General features: G+C 45.1%; 1 protein-coding gene and 1 long non-coding RNA gene across 6 annotated transcripts in view; both read right to left on the bottom strand.

Moving 5' to 3' along the window:
- Nucleotides 1-27,607, bottom strand: part of agap1 (ArfGAP with GTPase domain, ankyrin repeat and PH domain 1) — a 104,716-nt gene that overhangs the window by 8,801 nt on the left and 68,308 nt on the right. For 4 of the 5 annotated variants that reach the window (XM_036128282.1, XM_036128281.1, XM_036128278.1 and 1 more), the window contains 5 exons: nt 26,525-26,689; nt 24,362-24,523; nt 16,785-16,939; nt 16,243-16,333; nt 12,414-12,636 (listed from right to left, as the gene is read on the bottom strand). In XM_036128282.1, coding sequence (XP_035984175.1) covers nt 12,414-12,636; nt 16,243-16,333; nt 16,785-16,939; nt 24,362-24,523; nt 26,525-26,689 — 796 coding nt within the window. The remainder of the gene's footprint in view (nt 1-12,413; nt 12,637-16,242; nt 16,334-16,784; nt 16,940-24,361; nt 24,524-26,524; nt 26,690-27,607) is intronic. The other variant, XM_036128279.1, reaches the window with a different exon arrangement.
- On the bottom strand, nt 1,300-7,384 carry LOC118557901. The gene is made up of 2 exons (XR_004928097.1): nt 7,139-7,384; nt 1,300-2,750 (listed from the first exon to the last, which is right to left on the bottom strand). It is a non-coding gene; the product is annotated as an uncharacterized LOC118557901 (long non-coding RNA).

Here is a 27,607-nt window from a genome sequence, read left to right as displayed (position 1 = left end):
TAGTTAGCTAGTTTAAAATTGTTTATTATTTTACTTTTATAATGTGGAAATGAACAGGAGCTGGTTTCTAATCTGGGTTTTCCTCCAACTAATATTTCGTACCGAATTTCTCTGATTTCTCTTTAGCGTGAAGCCAAAAGTTTTGATTTTTACGGTCGATATTTCACCTGGAATCATCTCAGAACGTGACCTGCTGGACGACTGATGGATGGATTTAGAGAACAGAGTGGAACATCTTTTATTCTCCACACTATATTTTCCTTTTTCATTGAGATCAGGAGTCTTCCTGACAGCCTAGGAATCTGTTTGCTGTGCTGCACCGCTCTGGTTCTGACTGCTGACTGACAGCTTCATCAGCTCATAACGTCGCCCTCTGCTCCTCACACCGTCGTCTCGTTTGCCGTATCTCGCCGCGGTGCATCTGGGACTTCCTGCCTGTTGTCTGGGCTCAGGACGCCTGTTATTGTGCGTATTCACTCATCTTCATGCGTTCTCCCCCAGCGGCTGCTTTGTCGGCTCGTGTTTGCAGAGCTTCCTGTCCACCTAGAGCCAGAGGGCGTTGTGCCGACAACCAATGGACGTCCCACAGCTGCTCCTCCTCCTTTGCTCTGTGCGCGTTTTTAAAGGATCGCCGAACCGCGGCGCACACCCCGACAATCACGACGGCCACAATAAGCCTCCACCACGTTTTATTAGATTAAACTTTGTTTGTTTCTGATGAACTTTGGTGATTTTATTTCATTCTCTGTGAACCTCTGCGCTCTACGACTGTCGTTTTACACGTGCTGCAGAAAATACTTAAAATATTGATACGGGATGAATCTAGATTAGTCTGAAAAAGCATGAAAAAAACGTATAAAGTTCAGATTAAAACATGAAATTTACTAGTAGTTTAAAATTCTGATGCTCTGTTGTACTAAAAAAGGTTATGAAATATTAATTTCCTGTTAAATGTGTTGTTTTTTATTTATTCTCAGGGGGCGATCAGCTCGGCAGAAAACTGGGGGGCCGCGGCTCTTTACTGTCTTTGCTGAGCCATTATGAAAAAACTCAACATGACATAAAATGAGGCAAAGTTACCAGATGCAAAGGCTAAAATTAATGAAATATCGACAAAAGAGGCGCTAAATGTGATAAAAAGCAACTCAACGACAAGAAGGACACACAGTAAGACGTAAAAACACAAGAATTGATGTGACCAAACTAGTAAATGTAGTAAAAGAAAGCTGGGAATGAAAAACAAAGTGAATAAACCGGGCAGCAGGTGACAAAATAAAACATTTAAACTGGCTCACAACAAACCGTGGAGGTGAATACGGCTGTTTTTAACAGTCTGAATCACAATTTATTAAATTAAATGTGCGACATCTGACTGATACAGAAGATCCTCGTCAGGAACAAGAAGACAAAACTCGTTTCATCGTCTACAGCCTGCCAGTCATTTGGTACGAAGGAAAAACGCAGAGATCAGAACCAGAACCACGGCCAACAGGGTGCAACAGAAAGTTTTTATCTGCTTTACTTTGGCTCACATTAGTCCATCATTTATAGAGAAATACTGAACTATTAGCAGAAACATGGTGCGAAATGGAAGAACCAAGATAATTCCCTCGTGTTCCTGCTTCATGTAGCAGAAAAGCAGCGACAAAAAGATAGAAATCTCTTTAAATATCAAAGGTTTTCTGTTTACCCCCCATCCCAATAAAAAGTGTTAAAATGTAACTTTTATCGTTTTCTGCTGTAATGCATTAAAGCTGTTCTGGCGATTACCCACAATCCCTTTTAAAATTAACCCATACACATATCTATCTGTCTCTATATATATATATATCTATATCTATATATCTATATCTATATATATATATGTATATGTGTGTGTGTATATAGGTTCATTTATAACATGTAACATTGGTTTCTAACAACTAGAATGCGTAAAACGTTGCTTTTCAACTATATAATATTAACAATATAAACGGCTTTTAGTCTGACTCGTACCTGCAGTCAGCTTTTAGCTAGCTATGAACCTCGTATGGCAAAAACAACATCTAGCCGTTAATATTCAAGACAAACTTCAGTTACATGAAGTTTTGTACTTTTTTAGGAAGTTTATTAATAGTATTTATCACATTACTGACCGCAGGTACAGACCAAACAGCAGGGGGTGCTGTTCCCCCCTGCAACACCTTTACGCTCCCCCAGGGGGCGCGACACACTATTGGATAAGCACTGTCCCAAAGGAACACTAAACATTATTCTTATTATTCTCACAATAATGTTCCCTAACAACATGCAGTCCAAGCCTTAGTTTTAATAGTTAATAATGCATCTGGTTAAAGTTAGCAAACTCTTAGCGAACGTTTCAGACGTTTTCCCGGCAGCTAGCGTTAGCCTCCACGTCCAGGAAAACATTTTGAGGCGGCCCAGACGAGGCGCTCTGCCTTCAGCCTTCAGCCACGAGCGGAGATGAACGAGCTCAGACCGTGGTGTTAAAGCCCGTCATTAATTACAGGGTGCAGGATGCGTGGGTGGGAGGTAATGAGCGGTAAGGAACGGGGTTAAGAGTGACGTGGTGTCAGTGGCTTCTCCTCTGGCCTAATTAGCCCTCTAATTAATAGATTAATAGACGGATAGATGGAGCATCAGCTAACTGCCTGACCTAATGTGCTTTAAAGATGAATCCCTGGAAGAAGAGGTGAGGGGCACTAATTCTGCTCCGAGTTCACCCAGGAAACATGGCCGCTCGGTTTGATCTGAAAGCCAGAGAGAGGAAAAGAAGGGCTGAAATCAATTAGCAGGTCATTAGCTGCCCTTGGATAGGCACAGATAATTAAAACCAGGGTGGCGGGGGGGGGGTGAGCTGGCCTGGGATCAGCCACGAGGCAGGAGGAGACGGAGGGGTTAACCCGAGCAGAGCCGCCGCCATGCAAATGAGGAGAGGAGAAATGGGCCACGGCGATGGGAAGTTGATCTGTGGGCTGAAACGTGACGCTCCAGTGGTGCTGCGCGGATACTAGAGATGAGCCGGGGGGGGGGGATGTAATCACAGGAGGGGGAGGTAAGGGCCGCGGCACGCAGAAGATACCACAGACACCTTCTTTAGTCCAGGAGGAGCTGATAATTAACTACATGTCACAGTGATGATCCTCCGGGTGCCTCCCTGTTCCCACAGGACCACAGCGAGTCCGTCTTACAGGATAACCGGCAGCATGGGACCAGAACTCACAATAAAACGGTCTAATCTGACCTAAACGATAAAAAAACAACATTTACTACTCAACGATGAGTCTGGGTCTGGTTTACACCCACAGAACAACCACGAGGATCCACAAACAAGGAGACTAAAAATGAAACAACCCAAGACAGGAAGCCGCTTTCAGACATAAAACTAGCTAAATGGTTCTGTTGCCGTCAGATTTTAGGAAACAAATCACAGCCGTTAAACTCAAACCTGCTGATCTTTGTGAATGTTTCCAGCCGGGCTGTCATGAATACTCAAAGCTAACAGCTCTGCTGCCTCTATGTTGGCGCTTCCTGTTTCTCCCACCTTAAAAAGGCGTCACAGCGTTTAAAGTGGAGCTCCTCAGGGCGCCGTACTCGGCCCACGCCACCATAATGTGTATTAATTATCTACGGTGGTAGATAAGAGGTGCAGACGCACTGCAAGCACATAAATGTGCTACAATCACAAATGATGCCGGCGCACAAACGCACACACTGCAAAAACAGAACTAAAAATAAGTAACATTTTCTTGAAATTAATGTATTTGTCCTTGATTTGAGCAGGTAAATAAGATTGTCTGCCAATGGAAAGAGTATTTTTACCCCTAAAATGAGATAATTAGATATAATGCACTTGAAATAAGTTGATGGAGATGAGTTCTTCCTATTTTAAGTGCCAAAAATCTTATTCCATTGGCAGATTAATTTATTTACCTGCTCAAATAAAGTACAAATTCACTAATTTCAAGAAAATTTTAACTTATTTTTAGTTAAGTTTAGTCTGTTTTTTCAGCACAAAAACACACGCAGCGGTAAAATGCTAGAAAAGCCACAAGCTAGCGCCGCATAACGAAAGTACTCCAGGCCACTAGGGGGCGGAACAACGATGTGGCGTCTACAGATCTCACCCTGCAGTGATTGACGCATCACAAATGCAAACTGCTATAAGTTAAAGTCTCAAACGCGCTAACATTAACGACGTATAAATGCAGCTGTTCCACAACATCGTAAAAGATTTAAGTGTTCAAAAAGACACGAAGGAACACGTAGATTTTATTTCTTCTATCCAACTTTCCTGGTCCCAGAGCTTTGAGTGGTCAGTACGACTGGAAACGCGCCACATGCGTTCAGTCCGTTTAACATATGGCGCCACCTAGTGGTCTGGAGTACTTCGGTTATGCGGTGCTAGCTCGCAGCTTTTCTTAAATTGCAGTTTTTCTTAACTTGCAGTTTGTTTTTGCTACTTGCAGCATTTTTTCTTTGCGTGTGTTTTCTGTGTTTGTGTGTCGGCATCATTTGGGTTTGCAGTACTTTTTGTGTTGACTGAATGAAAGCTACTTTTTATTTATTTATTTTTTAAATCGTTGGTTTAAAGTAGTCCAGAAAAAAATACATTTTCCAACATCTTTACGGAGAGAAGCACATCTTTTTTTCCCGACTAAACTTCCTGTTTTTCTCAACTTCACAGAGGACTTAAGAAGGTAAACAAAGACGGCCTTAGAAATAATAAAACCCTTTCCTGAATTCCAACATAAAAAAAAGCATATTTATTTATTTTCCAGCTGTCATCAGCGGCAGCTCTCCTATTGTAAGGCGCTAACTTGGTTAGAGAAGCGTCTTGAGGCTGATAAACCAATAATCGTCCGTTTAACACACAGCTTAATGATTCCCCCGCGAGGGAACGCTGAACTAAACCCGCTCCGGTGGGGGAATTGAGTCTCTCTGGGTCTTTTGTTGCGGACAAAGTGGTGGCGCTGACCCTGACGGCTCTGGCTGCCTGGCTGGGGAAGCCATTGACATTTCCTACTAGATTAGCTGGACGCAGATGAGTGGACCGGGCTGACACTAATGAAGCGGAGGAGGGAGGGGGAGGGGGGGGGGGTAATGCAGCATCGGGGTCTCTCCTGACCAGACGGGAGAGAGTGAATGCGACAAATGAGGAGCCAGATTAATTAGGATCAGGGTTTAGTCCACACAGAGGTGCGGTTTTAATGGGAATATCTAGTTTCCGGTTCAACTTAAAATCATCTTAAACTAATGATGACGGTTGATGTTTTATTAGTGAGTGACTGCAGCTCAGATTAATCTGGATTACCGAACCGTGAGGCGGACCGTTTCACTGCTTCCACGGAGGGTTTTTAGGACAGATTAATAGATAAATCAGCCTTTTAGACGTAGTGAAAGCAGTGAAAATGTGACTGATGAGCTAAATTTAAATAAAAATCATGATGGCAGTGTGTCAAAGATATCTATCATTCGTCCACTACTACCTTTATTTAACAAATTTTGTAATTTAGAAAGCCTCATGTGGGCATTTTATTTAGACTGAAAAGCTGAAAATACGATCGGATTGGATTTATTTCAACCGTTTGCAGAGAAAAAGAACAAAATGGCTGACATATTGAATCGTCATGGGATGCATTTAAATGTACAGAAATAATTTGTTTCGGAAGCAGGATTGAAGTTCATCTGGACGCGATAAAGCGACAGAGCCAGTTTTCCTGGATGTGACCCAGGTGCTGATTTATTTTGTATTTTCGGACCACCCCCCCCCCTCCCTGTGGAAGCTGCGGCTGAATTAGCGGCGGGGAGGAGTGTGTGTTTGCGCCCAAGGTTTCAAATGTTTACCAGCCGGCCGCGGCTCGCCGTGGACCCATTCAATCCAAACACATTACGGGGCGACGCGAGGAGGACTCCGCCGCACCCCCCCCCCCTCCACCCCCCATCTACTCTTTTTCTTATTCTCTCAGCAATTTGCCGACTGAGCCAATTAGCCAGAGGGTGGGTGGATGGAGCGAGAGGAGGAGGGGGGGGGGGCTTTAACCGAAAGGATTCATTTCTGCTCCAGGAGCCGAGCAGGAGCGGAGCCGGCGGACGGTGTGATGCGTGTGGAGAGGGTTATTTATTCCTGGGTTATCAGAGGAAGGGAGCGGAGCGGGCCGAGGTTAATCTGATGACTCAGGCATAAAGAATGTGCATTTAGTTTGTGCTTTTAGTCCGCATTAGCATAACCCCGCCGCCGCCGCCGCAGACGATGAATGGCCCGCTGATTGGCTCGTGTCGGCCGGCTTAATGTCAATAGTAAATTGGAGGGCTTGTTAGGCGAGCTGGGGGCCGCGGCCACGGCAGCGGCGGGGCAGTCATGTACAAAATAATGTCTATTAGGACTAATTTAATCAAGGCCTCCCTTTTACAGATGAATTAGAGTGCAGGGGCCAATTATTTTTCCCCTGTCATACGCGGGGGCCGAGGGGCCGGCTCGGGCCGGATAACGACGAGGACTCGGTGGGGCGGTGGGGGGGAGGGTGGGAGTTAACGGAGCCGGATCGTCGTGGGAACGCCGGTTATCTCCACCAAAGGTTGAGGCGCTGATGTTTGAGGCGCCTCTCCAGACGGGAAGTGTCCCTGCGAGGACCCAGAAACGTCCTGACTGCCTTCCTGACGTCAGCTCAGGTGGATCTGAGGGGCAGCAACCCCCCCCCCCCCAGCCCCCCCAGCCCGGGGGGCCTCTGGCTCTTTATTCGTGTCTAATGTGACACGTGTCCTGCTCAGGTCGGCTTTATGAGGACTGGAGTCGGATCTGCCCCCCAACGCCGTTCCTTCTGACCCTGGGGGGCAATTATGCTGTGACGCGCGGGGGGGCCCCCCTTCGGCACGCCTTCTTCTCCTGGTGGCCCCCCATCTGGTCCCCCGAGCCCAATCCGGCCGCCGTGTCGGGCCGGCCGCCGCACCTGCACCCCGGCCCAGATTAAAAGCCGGCGGTCTAATTTTAAATCTGTTAGCGCTGGCCTTTTCAGGCAGAACGCAGCGAACAAGACGGATCTGTTCCCATAAAGGGCCCTCGTCCCGCTGACGCGCCCCCCCCCTCAACCCCAACCCCCGGCCCCCCGGCGCCGCAGACCTGCTGCTGAATTATTACCGGCCGGGCATTCGTCATGCGGGGAGCGCCGTTAAACGGTGGAGGCACGGCTCCGCCGCTCCATCCTTCAGCTGCCGTCCCGCTGCTCGTTTTTCTGCCGGCGCAGGAGAGGCGTGGCTTCCTCTGCCGTCCACGCCGCCGACCTGAAGGACCGTCCGTCAACCTTAAACCCGGGGCGTGTTTCCCAGCGGGGATTCGTCATTTTTACCACAGAGACATCAGCAGAGGACCCATCTGAACCAGAGAAACCGGAGAACGATTCACTGGTTCTGACTCTGCCAACGAGGATCAATACGATCAGGACCTGGATCCACCGAGATAGTAGCAGCCAATAAACGCTCTCTGTTCGCTGTTCTGCTGTTCTGCAGCACTTCCAGCTCCGAAAAGGGACAAAGCCGAGCATTTAAACCTAACACGCCCCGGGAAAATGGACCCAAACAAAACCGGATCGGTTCTGATCAGCGGAAATATTCACAGCAGAGAAGACATCTACTATAAGTAGATATGAAGTAACTCGGGTTTATGCTCATTTAAAAAAAAAGAAAAGAACCAAATACGTTTAATTTAAATTAAAAATAATGGAACAGAAATCCAAAAAGAACCTGGATTTGAACCCAACTCTGCTTAAAATGTAGAAGAGAGGAACTCTAAACGACTAAAGACTAAGTACCACTGGTATTAAGCCATGGATGGATGATTACATTTAAACATCCCAGAGAGGAAATAAAGAATTTATTTTATTTATTGTACTTATTTGTTGCTTTTATTTGCAATAAAAGCAACAGTTATAAAAGCAACAGTGCCTACTGTTCACTGCTGCACTTTATCCGGAAGTAAATTGAAATTTATCCTGTAAGTGACTGCGATTGATCACTGCACTTTATCCTGTACTGTAATTCACTGCAAGGTATCCTGTAGAGTTACTGCAATATTTCTGAGCTGTGTGAAAACGAAATTTCGTTCTGTATGCACTCTGTGTATACAAAATGACAATAAAGAAAGTCTAAGTCTAAGTCTAAGTCTAACAGTTAAAACATTCATCAAACTGAAGCTGCGGGTCCGGCAGGTTTTGGGTGCTGGTGAATCCATTTCCTATGCCAAACGCCACCAAAGGTCAGGGGGTGGGGGGTGGGGGGGGGGGGGGGGGGGGGGGGGGGGGGGGGTCAGTGTCCAGGGGGCGCTGTCATTGGACGTCGGCCCCGGCCCGCTAACACGCCGCGTCAAACGGAGCAGCTCGGGCCCTGGGTGCTGGTGTTGACGCTCCACTCGACACCCAATTAAAGCGATGAGCGGCGGCGCTGAGGACCGCGCGGCCAGCCGGTCCCCCCGGGGGGGCAGGGGGGGGGGTTGTTGGTGGGCAGCGGGCCCAAAGTTAGCAGGCCCCTGGGCGGTGGCATCAGCTGGGGCGCGGCACCGGGCAGGCTCGCCAGCCGAGGTGATGACGGCTGACCGCGGGCAGCCAGAGGTTAATGGGAGCGTTTAGGGGACGGCGGAGTCTTTTTGTGGCTCCGCTGCCGCCGGTCTACGCCGCCTCGCCGCCGCCGCGTCAACAAGTCTGAGGCTCAGAACCGATGACGGGGGACAGCGCTGATGTTAACGAGGCCTGGGCAGCAGGATGAACGGACGGAGGCGGGGGGGGGGGGGGGGGGGGGGGGGGAGCTGGGGGTGAGGCAGCATCTCTTCAAAAAATAAAGGTGTTCATCTTCTCCTCTTCTTCTGCTGTCCATCCCCGTCTCCACCTCCTCTGCCAAACCTCAGCATAGCACCTAATTGGGAGGCGAGGTGGCGGTGGGGAGGTGGTGGTGGTGGTGGGGGGGGGGGGGGGGGCAGCAATGACAGACAGGAGGTCAGCGTAATTGCTGCTGGCCATATTTAACATTAAGATAATCAGGCCATTAATTACCCTTTGGATCATTAAATCAGCCACTTGCAAAATGAAATTTCGGCCTCTATTACTCACTTGAGAGACCACGAGAGGAGGGGTGGGGGGGGTGTGTGTGTGGGGGGGGGGGGGGGTCGTTTCTCCATCCCTCAGCCTCTCCTCGCGTCCGAACAAAAGCCTCCACCGGCTTCATCTTCTCTATGGCCTTTTCCCTGTTTGGCCCCCCTAACATGCTGTGATGTAGGGGGCCGGGTCCGAAGGTTCAGATTCACACACAAAGAGGGAGTTAAACCCACAAAATGCCCCTCCTCTCCTCTCTCCTCCTCTCCTCTCTCCTCTCCCCTCTTCTCCTCTCACAGAGACAGGAAACAAAGCCAGGCTAAAGTCTGAAAGCAGACCCTTAACCTCCATGAAGCATTTTATAACTATAAGGTACAAAGAGCAGTAGGTGAGCTTAAAATAAATCAAAAATACCAAAACCAGAAACTCAAGAACCTTCTGGTATCCAGTTCCCACAGCGGGAACCAGTTCCCACAGCGGGAATCCCTGTTCTCCTCCCATTGTGGAAGTGGGAACTTGGAAAATGTTCACACCGACTGCTCAGGCTCATGTGAGAAATTTCCTGATTGCATTGTAATAAACGTTTGATTTTCTAAATAATTTATCAGAATTCAAAGGTTAGATTTACCCCCCCCCCCCAGTGGAGGATGTTTACCACAGCAGCTTCTCCACATCAGGATCATGTTCGCAGTTTGGGGGAAAAATGCGATTTCGCAGAGATGTGCCCGATTAGCTTGCTAGCTAGCTAGCATGCTAGCCGTAAAACTACGTTTGTACATAAAAGAAAATAATCGGTCATCTTTATGCTGTTTGGCATCACCTCTAGATAAGATATGCAAATCTTTTTATTTTTTATTTTAAGAAACGGCCTTTTATGTCGCTTTATTGTTATTATGCTAATGTAGCTAACGGTGTTGGACGTTAGCCGGCAGCCTGGCTTATCTGAGGCGGACTCATACGAGGATTTTATTCACATAAGGGTTTTGATGGAGGGAGTTATGATTTACGAGTCATAACGCCACGTTAACACGTACCGCCCCAACCCACAGTGCCACCTATTGGTGACCGGAGTGAATTGCACTCACTGCATTCAAATGAGCAGGACAGGCTTCACTTTTTCCACTTTCTGCTGGTTTAGTTTCACCACAGACAGGAAGAAATGGATCAATTACACTTTCCCTGATCCTCCGGACGCGTCCGTGATCAATAACTAATTCTGCAGCTTTAATGTAAATTCTGAGCAAATGTCCTCGCTGTAAGATCGGCGGCGTTCGTGCCGCATCCTGATCATCTGGGGGAGACGGAGGCCGGCCTCCGAAGTGAGCCGGCAGAGGAGGAGAAACGATGTAAGGATGGGAGAGGGAGGAGACGAGGAGCGGCGGGATTTATGGAGGGGAAGAGGACAAACAGCGAGCCACTTAAGGAATGGACTGATAAATACTATCGACAGGAAAGAGGAGGCGGAGGGGAGAGATGGAGCTGCAGTGGAGCGTCGCGGGTTAATTGAGATAATATTGACCTCCTCCTCTAATCTCTTCTGGGGGGAGCCGGGCTTCAGATTCATAAATAAATAACAACAGGAGCAGCGATAAGGAGCGTCGGTGCTGGGGTGGAGGAGCGCTCCGGGTTTAGCTGCCATCCGGCCAGGACCGGGACGTGGCGCTTCAGGAGGCGCAGGGTTAAAATGCTGGTGTGCTGTGAGCAGGGAGGAGTAATTATAAGGTGCTTCTGTTGACTAATGAGGGTTGGGTGGGGGTGAGTGCCGGGTGGGGGGTGTGTGGGGGGGATATTTATGCTCTAATTTGTTATGATGGCCTCCCAGAGACGCATAATTACACGAGCTCGCACGGCGGCGTGCCAGGTTCACCGATCTGTTAGCGTTCCTCACTGACACCGACACGCCGCCCCCTGGCTGCAGCTGGAAGCACTGCACCCCAAAACGAGCCAAAAAAACCCAGAGGAGACGTCCCCCCCAGAGGTCAAAGCTTCCCGTTAGGAAGTGAAATCAACCAAGAACCAAACAGAACCTTTTAAGTTTTGGTAGAAAAAAACTAAACACCTAATAACGAGGGAGAAGTTCTGGCTGGTATAGAGAACCTTCTGGACCTTTTCCTACAGTCAACCAAGAGGATTTGATGCCTTAACCTAAATGACTGACAGCAAAACTGAATCTCAACTTTCACACTGAATGTGCCAAAACCCAGTTAATTCAAATTAAAGCGAGACTCGAACTGTCGTCGCAGGAAAAAAGGTCCAAATGTTTTATTTCAAGAACCAGAAAGAAATTACCGTCAAACCTGAGATTTAGGGACAGATTGTAGAATATTGAGATGAATCACCTAAATGTTTGATCTGATTTAAATGTTTTATTCTGTCCCTCTAGGACACGGGTGTCCAAACTTTTCGGTAATTGGGCCAAAACTGTTAAGTCAAAGGAACTCGAGGACCAAAAAAAATTAACCTTTCTATAAAACCAGTAACATTGTTATTTTTTTACCTGCTTTACAAAATATGATCATTTTAAATAATTTGTCAGATTTTTTGAGGGAAATAAATGTGAAAATAATTGTAGATCCAGAATTTAAAAAAGGGTTTTGCTCATTCGTCATAATAAAAGATGGTCTTCCAGTTTGCAAATTATTCTGAATAATTAAATTTGACAATTTAAAAATAATAAACTGAACTCTTTTTGGGCTAACAACACTAGAACAGTATTTGGGTCGGTAGTTCTTTGAAAACACACATTCAAAGCAGATTTTAATGCACCATAGTCTGCATTTGAGTAATTAAATGTCATTTGACAGATGTTACTATGAAATTAAACAGAATTTGTTTAATAAAAGATGAATAATTGTTGTATACACTGCAAAAACAGACCTAAAAATTTGTAAAATGTTCTTAAAATGTGTGTTTTTGTCTTTGATTTGAGCAGGTAAATAAGATTATCTGCCAATTGAATGAGTATTTTGACCCCTAAAATAAGATAATTAGATATAATGCACTTGGAATAAGATGATAGAGATGGATTGTTCCTATTTTAAGTGCAAAAATCTTATTCCATTGGCAGATTATTTTATTTACCTGCTCAAATCAAGGACAGATACACTCATTTTAAGAACATTTTACCTATTTTTAGTACGTAACATTTTCAATTGTAGGATTTTAACTTTTAAAACTAAAATCTACCACCTGCATCAGCCACCTGGACCAAATCTTTCTTGAAATTCAGTTTGTCTTCCAGAATCAGTAGAGGGGCGTCACTTTGGGCACACCTGCTCTAAGATAAACACCTGGTTCCGCGGTACGGTCCCGTAAACGTGTTCCTGATCCTACCTGCTGGCGTCGGGCCCCGGTTTGAGGCGTCCCTGGGCGTTGGCCTCCCACACGCCGTTGGCGAGCTCGTTGCCGATGGCCGACATCACCTTGATGAGCTCCAGCGGCCACTCGTCCAGGTCCAGAGAGCGCACCCTGGACAGGTGGGTGCCCAGGTTGCGGTGGATGCCCGAGCACTCGATGCAGATCAGAGCGCCCAGGTTCAGGCTGGCCCAGTCCGGGTCTGCGTGAGACGGGAGGAGACCAGAATCAGGAGCTTCTCAGCTTGGGTCGGCACCGTTTGTTAGTCGTAGCCTGACGTTTTAAATAGGGATGCTCGATCTTTATCGGACCGATAAAATATCGGCCAATTTGGTGGAATTTTTTTATTGGTCCGATAAGTAAATTTTACTGATAAAAAATAGCCGATAAATTAATTAAATGTGGTGGAATTTTTTTATTGGTCCGATAAGTAAATTTTACTGATAAAAAATAGCCGATAAATTAATTAAATGTGGTGGAATTTTTTTATTGGTCCGATAAGTAAATTTTACTGATAAAAAATAGCCGATAAATTAATTAAATGTGGTGGAATTTTTTTATTGGTCCGATAAGTAAATTTTACCGATAAAAAATAGCCGATAAATTAATTAAATGTGGTGGAATTTTTTTATTGGTCCGATAAGTACATTTTACCGATAAAAAATAGCCGATAAATTAAATAAATGTGGTGGAATTTTTTTATTGGTCCGATAAGTAAATTTTACCGATAAATAATAGCCGATTAATTAAATGTGGTGGAATTTTTTTATTGGTCCGATAAGTAAATTTTACCGATAAAAAAAAGCCAATAAATTAATTAAATGTGGTGGAATTTTTTTATTGGTCCGATAAGTACATTTTACCGATAAAAAATAGCCGATAAATTAATTAAATGTGGTGGAATTTTTTTATTGGTCCGATAAGTACATTTTACCGATAAAAAATAGCCGATAAATTAAATAAATGTGGTGGAATTTTTTTATTGGTACTATAAGTACATTTTACCGATAAAAAATAGCCGATAAATTTAATAAATGTGGTGGAATTTTTTTATTGGTCCGATAAGTACATTTTACCGATAAATAATAGCCGATTAATTAAATGTGGTGGAATTTTTTTATTGGTGCGATAAGTAAATTTTACAGATAAAAAAAAGCCCATAAATGAATTAAATGTGGTGGAATTTTTTTATAGGTCCGATAAGTAAATTTTACCGATAAAAAATAGCCGATAAATTAATTAAATGTGGTGGAATTTTTTTATTGGTCCGATAAGTAAATTTTACCGATAAAAAATAGCCGATAAATTAATTAAATGTGGTGGAATTTTTTTATTGGTACTATAAGTACATTTTACCGATAAAAAATAGCCGATAAATTAATTAAATGTGGTGGAATTTTTTTATTGGTCCGATAAGTAAATTTTACAGATAAAAAATAGCCGATTAATTAATTAAATGTGGTGGAATTTTTTTATTGGTCCGATAAGTAAATTTTACCGATAAAAAATAGCCGATAAATTAATTAAATGTGGTGGAATTTTTTTATTGGTCCGATAAGTAAATTTTACCGATAAAAAATAGCCGATAAATTAATTAAATGTGGTGGAATTTTTTTATTGGTCCGATAAGTAAATTTTACCGATAAAAAATAGCCGATAAATTAATTAAATGTGGTGGAATTTTTTTATTGGTCCGATAAGTAAATTTTACAGATAAAAAATAGCCGATTAATTAATTAAATGTGGTGGAATTTTTTTATTGGTCCGATAAGTAAATTTTACCGATAAAAAATAGCCGATAAATTACTTAAATGTGGTGGAATTTTTTTATTGGTCGGATAAGTCAATTTTACCGATAAAAAATAGCCGATAAATTAATTAAATGTGGTGGAATTTTTTTATTGGTCCGATAAGAAAATTTTACCTACCGATAAAAAATAGCTGATAAATTAGTTAAATGTGGTGGAATTTTTTTATTGGTCCGATAAGTAAATTTTACTGATAAAAAATAGCCGATAAATTAATTAAATGTGGTGGAATTTTTTTATTGGTCCGATAAGTAAATTTTACCGATAAAAAATAGCCGATAAATTAATTAAATGTCGTGAAATTTTTTTTATTGGTCCGATAAGTAAAATTTTACAGATAGAAAATAGCCGATAAATTAATTAAATGTGGTTGAATTTTATTCAGGCAGAGTAGCCCCAAAGCGGGACGAGACCTGTCGCTACACGATCCGTACCATCAGCTCATTTGCGCGTGCGCGAACAGAATAACTTCCGATGGGGAATATTTCGTTTTTTGTACTTTTTTATTCTTTTGTATTTTTTTGAGGCAGGGGTTTCTTTTTGTATATCTTTGTATTTGTGGCAATATTGCATATTCTAAAAAATAAACAACAGAAATACATAAAAAAATACATTGTTTTTTAATAGCAAAAATGTTTCCCAGTTGTGGTTAGGGAAATAAAAATATATAAACCATTGCTTAAAGTACATAAACCCCCAGCTATAAACACATATAGGAGTACAGAAACGTATTTGATTTCAAATTTTTTTGAAGTTTGAAGTTTTTTATTTGATTTGCACATGTATGTATTTTGTGCTTAATAAATGTAATTTAAATAAGGTATGTGTGTGTTCTTTGTTCTATTCCCTGTTTGTTTTTGTAAAAAAAAAAAAAACAATGCTGCTACTATAATCACGAGGTCTTCTCTAGTTTATGATGTGTACACCAGAGGGCGCTAATTTCTCAATCGATAATTTTAACTTTCTAATAAAATAAATGTTTAGAACATGATTATTTGTATAACGAAATTCACCGTATAATTAAGGATTAAATATTTTTTTTCCAGTCCTGTTTGAACAAGCAATAAAACTAACAGAGTGCATTCAGACAATACAGATAAACGTTACGCAATAATATATTCCCGGACTTCTGAGCATATCCGATGATGACGTCAAGCAATAAAATGGAGAGAATGTAAAACCTATCTTTTCTTTCAGAAAAGTCTTCAATATTTTATTTACAATATAGTTTAGCATTTTTTAATGATTTAAGTATAGAAATAAGTATTTTCAGTACCGTAATTACATTATTATTTTGGCAACCCGGACGTTATTCTCTTCGCGCGTGCTACCGGTACGGATCAGTGGACAAGACCTGTGGATTTTGCGTTCCTTACTATCAGGACCCAGGCTTGGCTCCGTTATTGCCCGACTATAAATAAACAAACAAGTCTTCCCCAATGTGGTTGTTTTTCTCGGTATTAGAAGAAGATGACAACAGCGTTGCAGTTTGCTAAACCTGTTCAGCAAGAATTTAGAGAGGAGGAAAGAAGGCTTCGGGTTTTAACACCACAAACCTAATAGCTCACCTGAAAAATGGCACCTCATTTTTGAGGATCCACTTTTATTGACTTTATTGAATTTTTGGAACCGAGGCTGACCTGCATATGTTAGCACATATAAATTCATGTTCGGGGATGCTCTTTGTGTTCCGAATTGATTTGTGTCTTCTGTTATTTAAGGCAAATTACGACTTTTTTTGTGTGATGGCATTAAAAAATAAACATTTGAAGAGCCAAAACCTTTTGTTTGCTGTTATAGATAAGCCAAAGCTACTAAATAATGTGTTTTTCATAGCTGCATCCAGCACAAGCTGCAGATTATGCAAAAAACTATATTGAATATGAACGTATCGGTATCGGCCATGAAAAGCAGAAAATTGATACATTTTTAATATCGTGCATCACCAGTTTTGAACATTTTGGCCTTTTTTCTGGCCGCTGAAAGCGTTTCCCACTCACTCTGGACGTCGCAGTCGGCACAGCGGCCGTTGCCCCGGATGCTCCGGATGGACTGCAGGGCCAGCGCCTCTGACTGGCTGGTCAGCCGAGACTGAAAGACAAGAAAAAGGACCAGATTGAAAGTTTAATGCTGACCTTACGGCCGCTTTTACCCTGACGGACGCCTAAAACGCCTAAAACAGGCTTCCTGCTGCCACTCAATGCGTCATGTGAGCTCCACACAGACCCAGATGAGAGGCAGCACGGTTTCAGGCCACGTCTGGAATAGAGAGGAATAACATGGCCGACAAATGAAACGGTTTTGGTTGGATGGGCGTAGGGAGGGGGGGGGGGGTAGGAAGGAGCCTGAGGCGTCAACACGGCGGCTGAGATGGAGCCGCCTGCTGCAGGTGGAGCTCGGCTGCAGCTACAGTAATTGGTATTCTGTAATTATGGGAGAGTAAATGTGGAGATGGCGGCGGCTCCTACCTGCGTTGGCCGCTAACGAGAAACAACCGGGTTCCCCCCCACCCCCCCACCCCCCCGCTGGAAGGCGACGTCACCTTGTTCTTGCTGCTCTCGCAGGACTGCAGGCTGGCCAGGATCTGGCTCTCGATGACCTGCACCCAGGCGTCCCGCTCTTCGTACGACGTGGCCTCGAAGTTCCACGTCTGGCCCGTCAGCGACACGATGGTGAACTCAAAGTTCTCCTCTTGCTCTGTCGGGGGGGGGGGGGGGGGGGGGGAGAAAACACAGCGGGGGTTTAGAGCGCCGGGGGCTTTTACTCTGAAAGGACCAGGAACAGGCTGATTCAACGGAAACAACTGCAGCCTTTCTTCCATTTCTGCTTCCTTTTTACTCGCCTGAAGGTCTTTCCTCAGCCAGAGCCACCGATATTTGTTTAAAATGCTAATAAAGGTTTAGAAAATAAAAAATATAAACTAAAAGCTAGTTTGGGGCCATGCTGGCGGCTAAATGAGGCATCATTTACTGATTTAATCCCAATTTTTAACTTAACAGCCCGGGTTTCCCACAAACTTCTCTCAGGTCCAATTAACCAATTATTCTAAAGCTTAAATAATGTTTTACGGTTAGTTTTGGACCCGGCTGAACCGGCTGGTTACTGGGTCGAGCATTCAGGGTCCAGAAAGCCCAGACTGGTCCCCCAGAACCTCTCTGGGTTCCTGAAGTTCTGTCCATCCATGCATTCATGGAATAACTTCTAAACATCTCCCTCAGCTCCTCCCAGAACACCTTCCAGCCGCTCACACCTCCCCTGGTTCTGAGCGCCGCCCCGGCCCTGCAGGCTCCCGTCATAATTAAACTCCCATGATGCTCTGCTTCCAGGGGGAGCGCAGGGTGGGGGTGACCCTGCCCCCTGCCCCGAGCGCCACAGCTTAGACGCTGTTTGTGATTTAAACGCTGTACGCTGACCCGGAGCAGCTGATGAATAGAACCGGGGTGGGTGGGTGGGGGGGGGGGTATCACTCGGCACTCTGCACCCCCACCTGGACCTGCAGCCCCCTCCTGGGTGGACAGGAACCAGCGTGACATTTAAAGCCACACTTGTAAGCTTGTAACACTAAAGGTCGATCAAATCGCCCTGCAGAAGCCTCTGGGTCCAGTTCAGAGTAGAACCTCTGGTTCTGTGCCGGGGGGGGGGGGGGGGGGGGGGGGGCAGGGGCTAAAAACGGGCCGCTGAGGTCCGCCCCGGATGGATGAGGCCAGTGAGATGCAGTGAAATGCATCCGGACGAGTTCCTGACCCGGAATGTGTCCGATGTTCTGCTCACTGCTCTCTGCTGCCGCCTACTGGTCGTCACATGCAGCTACACCCTTTAAGATCCGATCGTTACCAAATAAAGCTTTAGACTTTGTTCTGCTGCTGACGGGACGACCCGTTTATTCTGATCCATAAATCTAGAGACATCGGCTGCTATGAACCTACCATCAGCCTAATGTTCAGACCCGGTTAGCATCGGATGCAGTCGCGTTTCTAGAACTGGTTTGAAGCCGGTTTTTACTTTAGTTTCAGCCTTAAATCAAAAGTGTTCCTTTTAGGCTTGGGTTTAAAACTGGTTTCAGCAGCAGCTTGAAATCGAAGCAGCTTTGGTTCTTAGTTATGGGTCCTTGTTTAAAGATTCCGACTGGTTCTGGCTTTGAGTTGGAACTAGTCTACCCCTGGGGTTTACACTGGTTTTGGTTTGAGACCCGATTTAGTCGTCTAAGGCCGCTTTAGGCTTTGAGTCACCACTAGTTCTTGGTTTTAGTTTAAACAGGAATTGGGCCTTTGCTCCAGACTAATCTCGTTCAAAGACCTACTCGGATTCAGACCAGATTCGGTCCAGTTTCAGACCTGATTCAGACCAGATTCAGACCGGATTCAGACCAGATTCAGTCCAGTTTCAGACCAGTTTCTGCTTATATTCAGAACTTTGGTTCTGAGCTGCATGTGGCTTTGCTGTAAATTTGTACAGCCTTGGTTTGAAACTGGGATTTAGCTCCAGTAGAAAACCAGTTTCAGTCTTGGTTTTACACTGGCTTCGGTTTGAAACTAGTTTCAACCTCCTGTCTTCCTCTGGGTTTGGCTTAGAACGTGGTTCTGTTAGTCCGGACTGACTCAGACGTCGGTTTGAATCCAGTATTGATGCATTTGGCCTGAGTTTGGCTTTAAGTGGGAACCAGTTCTGGTCGTGGCTCTAAACTGGTTCGGGTTTAAAACTGGTTCCATCTAGTCTTGGTAACAAAAATGTAAAACAGTTCAAAAGTTCACAAAAACATGGAAAACATTGAAAGATTTTAGAATAATGAACTAAAAATATAAATATCTGTATTTTAGCCTCTAAAATGTGTTAAGAACCTTTTTTCAAGACTATTTCCATTGATTGTGAGAAAAAACTTTAAAATAATCAGATACACTGACAGAAACTTCTTTAATTTGCCAGAAATGGTGATAGTGGGGAAATCTGTGCTATAAAAGATGTAAATAAAACCAAGCAGTAGATTATAGTCTGCCTAAAAACGCGTCTTCTTGACTTTTAAATCACATTTTAGAACATCGTGGTGGAAATGTAGCTTTCCAGGCCGTCTTAGAACTCATATTTTCCTCCATTCCCGCTTCCAATATTAACATTTTGTGAATAAAAGCGTTTAACGGTGGTTGTTTTGATGCTCGGCACGTCCTCCCTGCAGATCGCTCAGCGTGTGTGTGTGTGTGTCGGTTCAAACGCTGCGGGTCGAGGCCGCGCACGGCTAAACGTATGCGCCGCCGCCATTCCTGGTAATTACTGCCGACGCTCTCGGCTACTGTGGGTGACATTCGCGCGGAGGGAGGTGGCGCCGAGGCAATTTGTGAACTCTGACACCGGCAACCTTTCGCAGCACAAACAGAGGGGAGCAAACATCCAGCGTTTGCAGCGGGACGCGCAGGCGGGCCCGTCAGGCGGCACGCCCGGGTCCGGCCGGCCGTGCGACAGGCGGCGGCCCCAGGAAACACAAATTAAAAGCCTTAAATGTCAGCGCACACAGTATTGCTTTGCGACACAGGTCATTACTCCCCGTATTATTCGCCGCATTTTACAACATTAATAACCTGGAAAATATTGCAGCCGATTGTTCTCGGGGTCTGTGGAGTGGGAGCGGGCTCTGAGGCAGGAAGGGAAGTCGATTCGTCCCACGTTTATCCGCGGTGCTGACCCGACCCGGAGCTGCTCCATGCCAGATAAAACATGGAGGAAACTAGATGCATTATTTTCTTAGAGGTTTGTCGCTGTGTGACAGTAACAGCGGGTTTTCAGGTGGGTCAGCTTTGAAGGGTAGACAGCAGAGGTGACGAGGCCAAGATCAGCACTCTGACCCAACAGGCTTTGGTCTGAGCCAAGAACCTTTAGACGTGTCCCTGGTCCACCACACCTGGATCAAAACGGCTGAATTAGCTCCTCCAGAGACCTGCTGAGGACCTGATTGTCTGACTCAGAGGTGTTGGACCAGGGACAGCAGCCCTGGAGGACCGGAGATGAAGATCCCTGGTCTGAAAGGAACACTAAGCCTCTGAGCTTGAGGAGTAGGCCAGAAAATATTGTGGACATAAAACTGAACCTGGCTTTGGTGCAAAACTGGCTGAGGTATTAGTTTCCAACCGGCTTTGGCCTTGGTTTACAGTTGGTTTAGTTCTTGGTTTGACACGATTTCTGCCTTAGTATAGGACTGGTCTAGACCTTGGTTTACAGTTGGTTTAGTTCTTGGTTTAGGGCAGATTTTTGCCTTAGTTTATAGCCGGTTTAGGACTGGTTTAGGTCTTGGTTTATAGTCGGTTTAGGACTGGTTTAGACCTTGGTTTACAGTTGGTTTAGTTCTTGGTTTAGGGCAGATTTTTGCCTTAGTTTATGGCTGGTTTAGGACCGGTTTAAGCCTTGGTTTACAGTTGGTTAAAGTCTTGGTTTAGGCCAGATTTTTGCCTTAGTTTATGGCTGGTTTAGGATTGATTGTGGCTTTGGTTGATGGCTGCTTTTACCTTTGTTTACAGCTGGTCTAGGTCTTGGTATAGACCGGATTTTTGCCTTCGTTTATAGTCGGTTTAGTACTGGTCTAGGTCTTAGTTTATAGTCAGTTTAGGACTGGTTTAGACCTTGGTTTACAGTTGGTTTAGTTCTTGGTTTGACACGATTTCTGCCTTAGTATAGGACTGGTCTAGACCTTGGTTTACAGTTGGTTTAGTTCTTGGTTTAGGGCAGATTTTTGCCTTAGTTTATAGCCGGTTTAGGACTGGTTTAGGTCTTAGTTTATAGTTGGTTTAGGACTGGTTTAGGTCTTGGTTTATAGTCGGTTTAGGACTGGTTTAGACCTTGGTTTACAGTTGGTTTAGTTCTTGGTTTAGGGCAGATTTTTGCCTTAGTTTATGGCTGGTTTAGGACCGGTTTAAGCTTTGGTTTACAGTTGGTTAAAGTCTTGGTTTAGGGCAGATTTTTGCCTTAGTTTATGGCTGGTTTAGGACTGATTGTGGCTTTGGTTGATGGCTGCTTTTACCTTTGTTTACAGCTGGTCTAGGTCTTGGTATAGACCGGATTTTTGCCTTCGTTTATAGTCGGTTTAGTACTGGTCTAGGTCTTAGTTTATAGTCAGTTTAGGACTGGTTTAGACCTTGGTTTACAGTTGGTTTAGTTCTTGGTTTAGACAGGATTTTTGCCTTAATTTATGGTGGGTTTAGGACAGGTTTAGACCTTGGTTCACAGCTTGTTTTGTCCTTGCATTAAACAATTTTTTTGTTTAAAATTAGTGTTTCTGGCCTCACTTTAAAAATGGTTTGGTCTTGGTCTCACACAAACCACTGCGAGACCTAAAACGTGTCCAGCAGACGAACTAAGAGTGTGTCTGACACCTGGAAAGCTACCCAGAGAGAGAGCAGCACCATCCTTCAGCCAATCCTTTACTGCAGGCCAGGCGATGAAACCTTTAGAAGTCATGTGTGGAAGCTGGGCTGAACTGCTTCCTTTGGCATTAGTCAGAGATTCAGCCAAAAGCAACAAAGTCAGGCTGTCATTAAACTGCAGCAACAGCGGTTCAGAGTTAACTGAATTATAACTGAACACTTTGCTCAGCCTGCTCTGATTCCAGCAGGTGAACTCACCTGTGATGGTGCGTCGGTGTGTGTGTGGTCCTACCAGGGGGAGCGGGGCCGCAGAGGGCGGTCCCCCCTCGTAAATTACACCGGGCGGCGCGCTGACACGAAGATACTTCACCCGCCCGCCCGCCGTGACAGGCTGCGGGCCGGCGGCCGACTGAGCGCGCTCAGTGCTTAATGGCTAAATTGGGAAGACTGTTACTAATCGCTTATTGAATAATGAAAGTGACACAGCTGATAAAAGATTTCAATACGCTGGATTATTTATAATATTTCACTTAAGCCTCTCTGGCTGACTAATAGGGGGGCGAGTCTGCTGGTGACGGGTGGCGGTCGGAGGAGGTGAGGATGGAGCGGCGGCCTGATGGAGGCTCAGGATTAAAGGAATAAAGACGGCGTCAGGAGAGAGAATGAGATTTACACAGAAAGCAGGGGATGGTAGGACAGATGCAGCGGCCGTCCGTCACTCAGACAGCGACTCGTCATGTCTGTGATGGAGGGACGGCCGTTACACATCTGCTGCGGCCGCCACATCTGTTCAGCCATCCACAGAGCGCCGTAGAGCTGCCGCCATCACTACACGCAGGAACGATGGGCGGGGCTGCCGTCGGGTCAGCCAATCAGGAGGCAGCAGCCGCTAAATGAACTTTAACCCATCGCTGGTTCTCCTCCAGTCAGGACGCTCATGAGTCCGTTTCTGTCCCAATGACAGGTTCTACCAGAACCGCGTTCAACAGATGAACCGGAGTTTTTAGTACCGTTTAAAACTGGTTTTAGTTTTTGTTTAAAGCATTTTTGGTACGGCTTAAACTGGTTTTAGTCTTTGTTTAAAGTGTTTTTAGTACCGTTTAAAACTGGTTTTAGTCTTTGTTTAAAGTGTTTTTGGTACGGCTTAAACTGGTTTTAGTCTTTGTTTAAAGTGTTTTTAGTACCGTTTAAAACTGGTTTTAGTCTTTGTTTAAAGTGTTTTTGGTACGGATTAAACTGGTTTTAGTCTTTGTTTAAAGTGTTTTTGGTACGGCTTAAACTGGTTTTAGTCTTTGTTTAAAGTGTTTTTGGTACCATTTAAAACTGGTTTTAGTCTTTGTTTAAATTGTTTTTAGTACAGTTTAAAACTGGTTTTAGTCTTTGTTTAAAGCGTTTTTGGTCCCGTTTAAAACCTGGTTTTAGTCTTTGTTTAAATTGTTTTTGGTACCATTTAAAACTGGTTTTAGTCTTTGTTTAAAGTGTTTTTGGTACGGCTTAAACTGGTTTTAGTCTTTGTTTAAAGCGTTTTTGGTACCATTTAAAACTGGTTTTAGTCTTTGTTTAAAGCGTTTTTGGTACCATTTAAAACTGGTTTTAGTCTTTGTTTAAAGTGTTTTTGGTACCATTTAAACCTGGTTTTATTCTTTGTTTAAAGTGTTTTTGGTACTGCTTAAAACTGGTTTTAGTCTTTGTTTAAAGTGTTTTTGGTACCATTTAAAACTGGTTTTAGTCTTTGTTTAAAGCGTTTTTGGTACCATTTAAAACTGGTTTTAGTCTTTGTTTAAAGTGTTTTTGGTACCATTTAAAACTGGTTTTAGTGTTTGTTTAAAGCGTTTTTGGTACGGCTTAAACTGGTTTTAGTCTTTGTTTAAAGCGTTTTTGGTACCATTTAAAACTGGTTTTAGTCTTTGTTTAAAGTGTTTTTGGTACCATTTAAAACTGTTTTTAGTCTTTGTTTAAAGCGTTTTTGGTACCATTTAAAACTGGTTTTAGTGTTTGTTTAAAGTGTTTTTGGTACCATTTAAAACTGGTTTTAGTCTTTGTTTAAAGTGTTTTTGGTACTGCTTAAAACTGGTTTTAGTCTTTGTTTAAAGCGTTTTTGGTACCATTTAAAACTGGTTTTAGTCTTTGTTTAAAGCGTTTTTGGTACCATTTAAAACTGGTTTTAGTCTTTGTTTAAAGTGTTTTTGGTACCATTTAAAAACTGGTTTTAGTCTTTGTTTAAAGTGTTTTTGGTACTGCTTAAAACTGGTTTTAGTCTTTGTTTAAAGCGTTTTTGGTACCATTTAAAACTGGTTTTAGTCTTTGTTTAAAGTGTTTTTGGTACCATTTAAAACTGGTTTTAATCTTTGTTTGAAGCGTTTTTGGTACCATTTAAAACTGGTTTTAGTCTTTGTTTAAAGTGTTTTTGGTACCATTTAAAAACTGGTTTTAGTCTTTGTTTAAAGTGTTTTTGGTACCATTTAAAAACCGGTTTTAGTCTTTGTTGACTTTGTTTACCAAACGCTAACACTTTGGGGCGAATCTGCCCGGTGGAAACAAATCAAAGATGGTGGAGAGGATGAAGGGCTGAAGAATGGCAGGATGGGGAGGTCCTTCCCTCTCGCTAGAGGTCCGGACTCTCCGGCGATCACATGACGTCGTTTCCAGACCCGGGTCTTAAATTCTGCTGACACCAACGTGGGCAGCACTGGGGCGGATTAGCGGCCTGATTGGGGGGGGGTCCAACCCAGGTGAGGAAAGGGAGAGGCGAGGGGAGGTGAGATGGCGCTACCTTCTGCAGTACCAGAGAGGCCGTCCGCTTTGAAGTTGCTGGTGCTCTTCTTCCGCCGGTGCTTCTTGCGGTTGGCGTGCGGCGACGGAGGCGGCTCCATCTTGGGACTGGTGGTGCTGGAGATGCTGGGGCTGGAGCAGACCGAGTCGCCCAGACCCGTGTCTGCAAGGCAGAAGAGGAATTAGCCAGGAGGAGGCGCTGCACGGCAAAAAGGGAGCTAAAACAAGTACATCTGACTTGAAACGAGTGTATTCACCCTTAATTTGAGCAATGGAACTAGTATTTTGACCCTTAAAATAAGATAATTAGATATATTTATGTGAAATAAGATGATAGAGATGAGTTGTTCCTATTCTATTGGCAGATCATTTACAGGGTTCCTACAGCACAAGGCAAGTTAAATTCAAGACTTTTTAAGACTTTTTAATGCCACTTGAAATAAAAAGTTAAGACCAACTTCACGATAAACAAGATAAACCTCGTTGCGACAACTTTACCCAAATGTTTATTTTAACATAAACCATTACTTTCTGGCTCAGTAGACATGTTAAAGATTTTGAAAAACATTCCATATAGGAAGAAAGCTAAAAAACACACAAATTACAGATATATTTTAACAACTACTGAACTGAATTCACAAACTTTGTTTTGTTCCCTGCTAAAATAAACTATAAATCAGTTTTAAAAACCACAACATAACCAGTGCCAACTCTTTTTCACAGCTATGGTCCGGCGGCAACAGTTTTTATTGGTTCCGCTATCGGGACGGAACCAATAATGGTTACATTGAGCCGTTTGGTAAATTTAAAAAATATATATAATTGCATCAATTATTTGACTGTTTGGTAAGGATTACAAAAATAAAATCCTATTTATGACCTGGTAACAATTTTAAGACCTAAGAAAGATTGATTTAAGACATTTTAATGCCAATTAAGGCCTTAGTTTTATATTACAGAATTCAATGCCTTTTAAGACTTTTTAAGGATCCGCATTTAAACTTGCTGCTCAAATCAAGGACAAATACACTCATTCCAAGCAAATTTCACTTACTTTTAGGTCCGTTTTTGCAGTGTGCTTTTACAGTTTCTCACATTAAAATGGTCGTTTTGTTCTGGTTCTGGGCGGATGAGGTCCAGACCGAAGCCCGTTTTACGTTATAAACATGTCAGAGCGCTCCTGTTCTTCCCGGGAGGTCAGGACTCTGAGGCGTCCGCAGACCCTGACATGTAAAGACACTGATCCTGACACCAGAACCGGGTCTCTCTGGCTCTGCAGGCGGCTGCTGACAGCTGTGACCAGCGGCAGAATAAAACAACATTCAGCGTCCATCAATATGACGGCGGCGCGGCGCCCTGACATCAGCGCGGGGGGGCGGCGGGCGGGTGGGGGGGGGAGCACGCTGCCGCGGCGACGAGCACCCGGACCGCAGACAGCCCCAAGGACGGCCATAACTTATTCTACAATCGTTTAGTCTCAGCTCAAGTGGAAAACGTGACAACTTATCTCTGCTGACAAGACGCCATCCCCGAGCGTGCAATTAACGGCCCCCCATCTGCAGCCCTGCCGCCGGAGATGCCCCCCCCCCCCACCCACCGTCTCTACCTCCGACCGGCTCCTTCAGCTAGCTTCAGCTAGCTTGATCTAACCGATTTAGATCAAGTGTAGCGCTAACAGGAGGCCCCCGTGTCCCTTTTATTAAATCTGAACCTCCACAGCCGGCTGCCTGGCCTCATTTATAGATTTAACACGGGTAAATCTATAAATGAGGGGCGATCTGAAGCAGAAGCTGGCCCGGTTTGTTTACGGGGGGCGCTGTATCGACCCTGGCTGAATGATGATGAATAAATGACGCTCTGGATTAAAGACAGCCTCCCTGCTGTCATTAACGCCGGGCCCACGCTCAGAGAGCCGCTACGGCCCCCCTGGGAGTGCTTCGCAGCTTTGAACGCCGCCGCGGGGAGACGGCAGGCCGACAGCCGTCAGTCTGCCAGGGTTCGGCGGCGAGGACGCAGCGCCGCCACTGACAAACAGTTAAGGCAGCGCCGCGCTCTGACAGCCGGATCAATGGCAGACGGACGATGGGCCCCAGCGCGCAGCTCCACGCTGAGGCCCACAGGGCCCCCCGGTGGAGGGGGGTACCTGGCCCCCGGCGCCACCCACCTGAGCTGACGCCGGAGTTGGCGATGACGGTGGCCTCGGTCCACTGGTCGGCGCTGGAGACGGAGTAGGAGCGCTGGTGCATGCCCTCAGGGCCGCGGCTGTTGAAGGACACCAGGCTGACGCCGCTCGCCATCTGAGACGCCGCCGAGCTGCTGGACACCAAACCTGCAGGAGACGAGGGGGGGGGGGGGGGCATTTATGAGTTAATTTTAGTCTCTCTTCCATTGAATCAGCTGTTTGGAGACCTAAACTGACTGGAAGAACAGGTCTGTGGGTCATGTGACCTGCTCCTCAGCCTCTGTAGGTCATGTGACCTGCTCCTCAGCCTCTGTAGGTCATGTGACCTGCTCCTCAGCCTCTGTAGGTCATGTGACCTGCTCCTCAGCCTCTGTGGGTCATGTGACCTGCTCCTCAGTCTCTCTGTGGGTCATGTGACCTGCTCCTCAGCCTCTGTAGGTCATGTGACCTGCTCCTCAGCCTCTGTGGGTCATGTGACCTGCTCCTCAGCCTCTGTGGGTCATGTGACCTGCTCCTCAGTCTCTCTTTAGGTCATGTGACCTGCTCCTCAGTCTCTCTTTAGGTCATGTGACCTGCTCCTCAGTCTCTCTTTAGGTCATGTGACCTGCTCCTCAGCCTCTGTGGGTCATGTGACCTGCTCCTCAGCCTTTCTGTAGGTCATGTGACCTGCTCCTCAGCCTCTCTGTAGGTCATGTGACCTGCTCCTCAGCCTCTCTGTAGGTCATGTGACCTGCTCCTCAGTCTCTGTAGGTCATGTGACCTGCTCCTCAGCCTCTCTGTGGGTCATGTGACCTGCTCCTCAGCCTCTCTGGGTCATGTGACCTGCTCCTCAGCCTCTCTGTGGGTCATGTGACCTGCTCCTCAGCCTCTCTGTTGGTCATGTGACCTGCTCCTCAGCCTCAGTAGGTCATGTGACCTGCTCCTCAGCCTCTCTGTAGGTCATGTGACCTGCTCCTCAGCCTCTCTGTAGGTCATGTGACCTGCTCCTCATCCTCTCTGTGGGTCATGTGACCTGCTCCTCAGCCTCTCTGTAGGTCATGTGACCTGCTCCTCAGCCTTAGTAGG

This window comes from Fundulus heteroclitus, chromosome 24 (assembly GCF_011125445.2).
Source record: "Fundulus heteroclitus isolate FHET01 chromosome 24, MU-UCD_Fhet_4.1, whole genome shotgun sequence".
Taxonomy (NCBI): Eukaryota; Metazoa; Chordata; class Actinopteri; order Cyprinodontiformes; family Fundulidae; genus Fundulus; species Fundulus heteroclitus.
The sequence above is the reverse complement of the archived record's forward strand: the minus strand, read 5'-3'. Positions and strand labels throughout refer to the sequence as shown.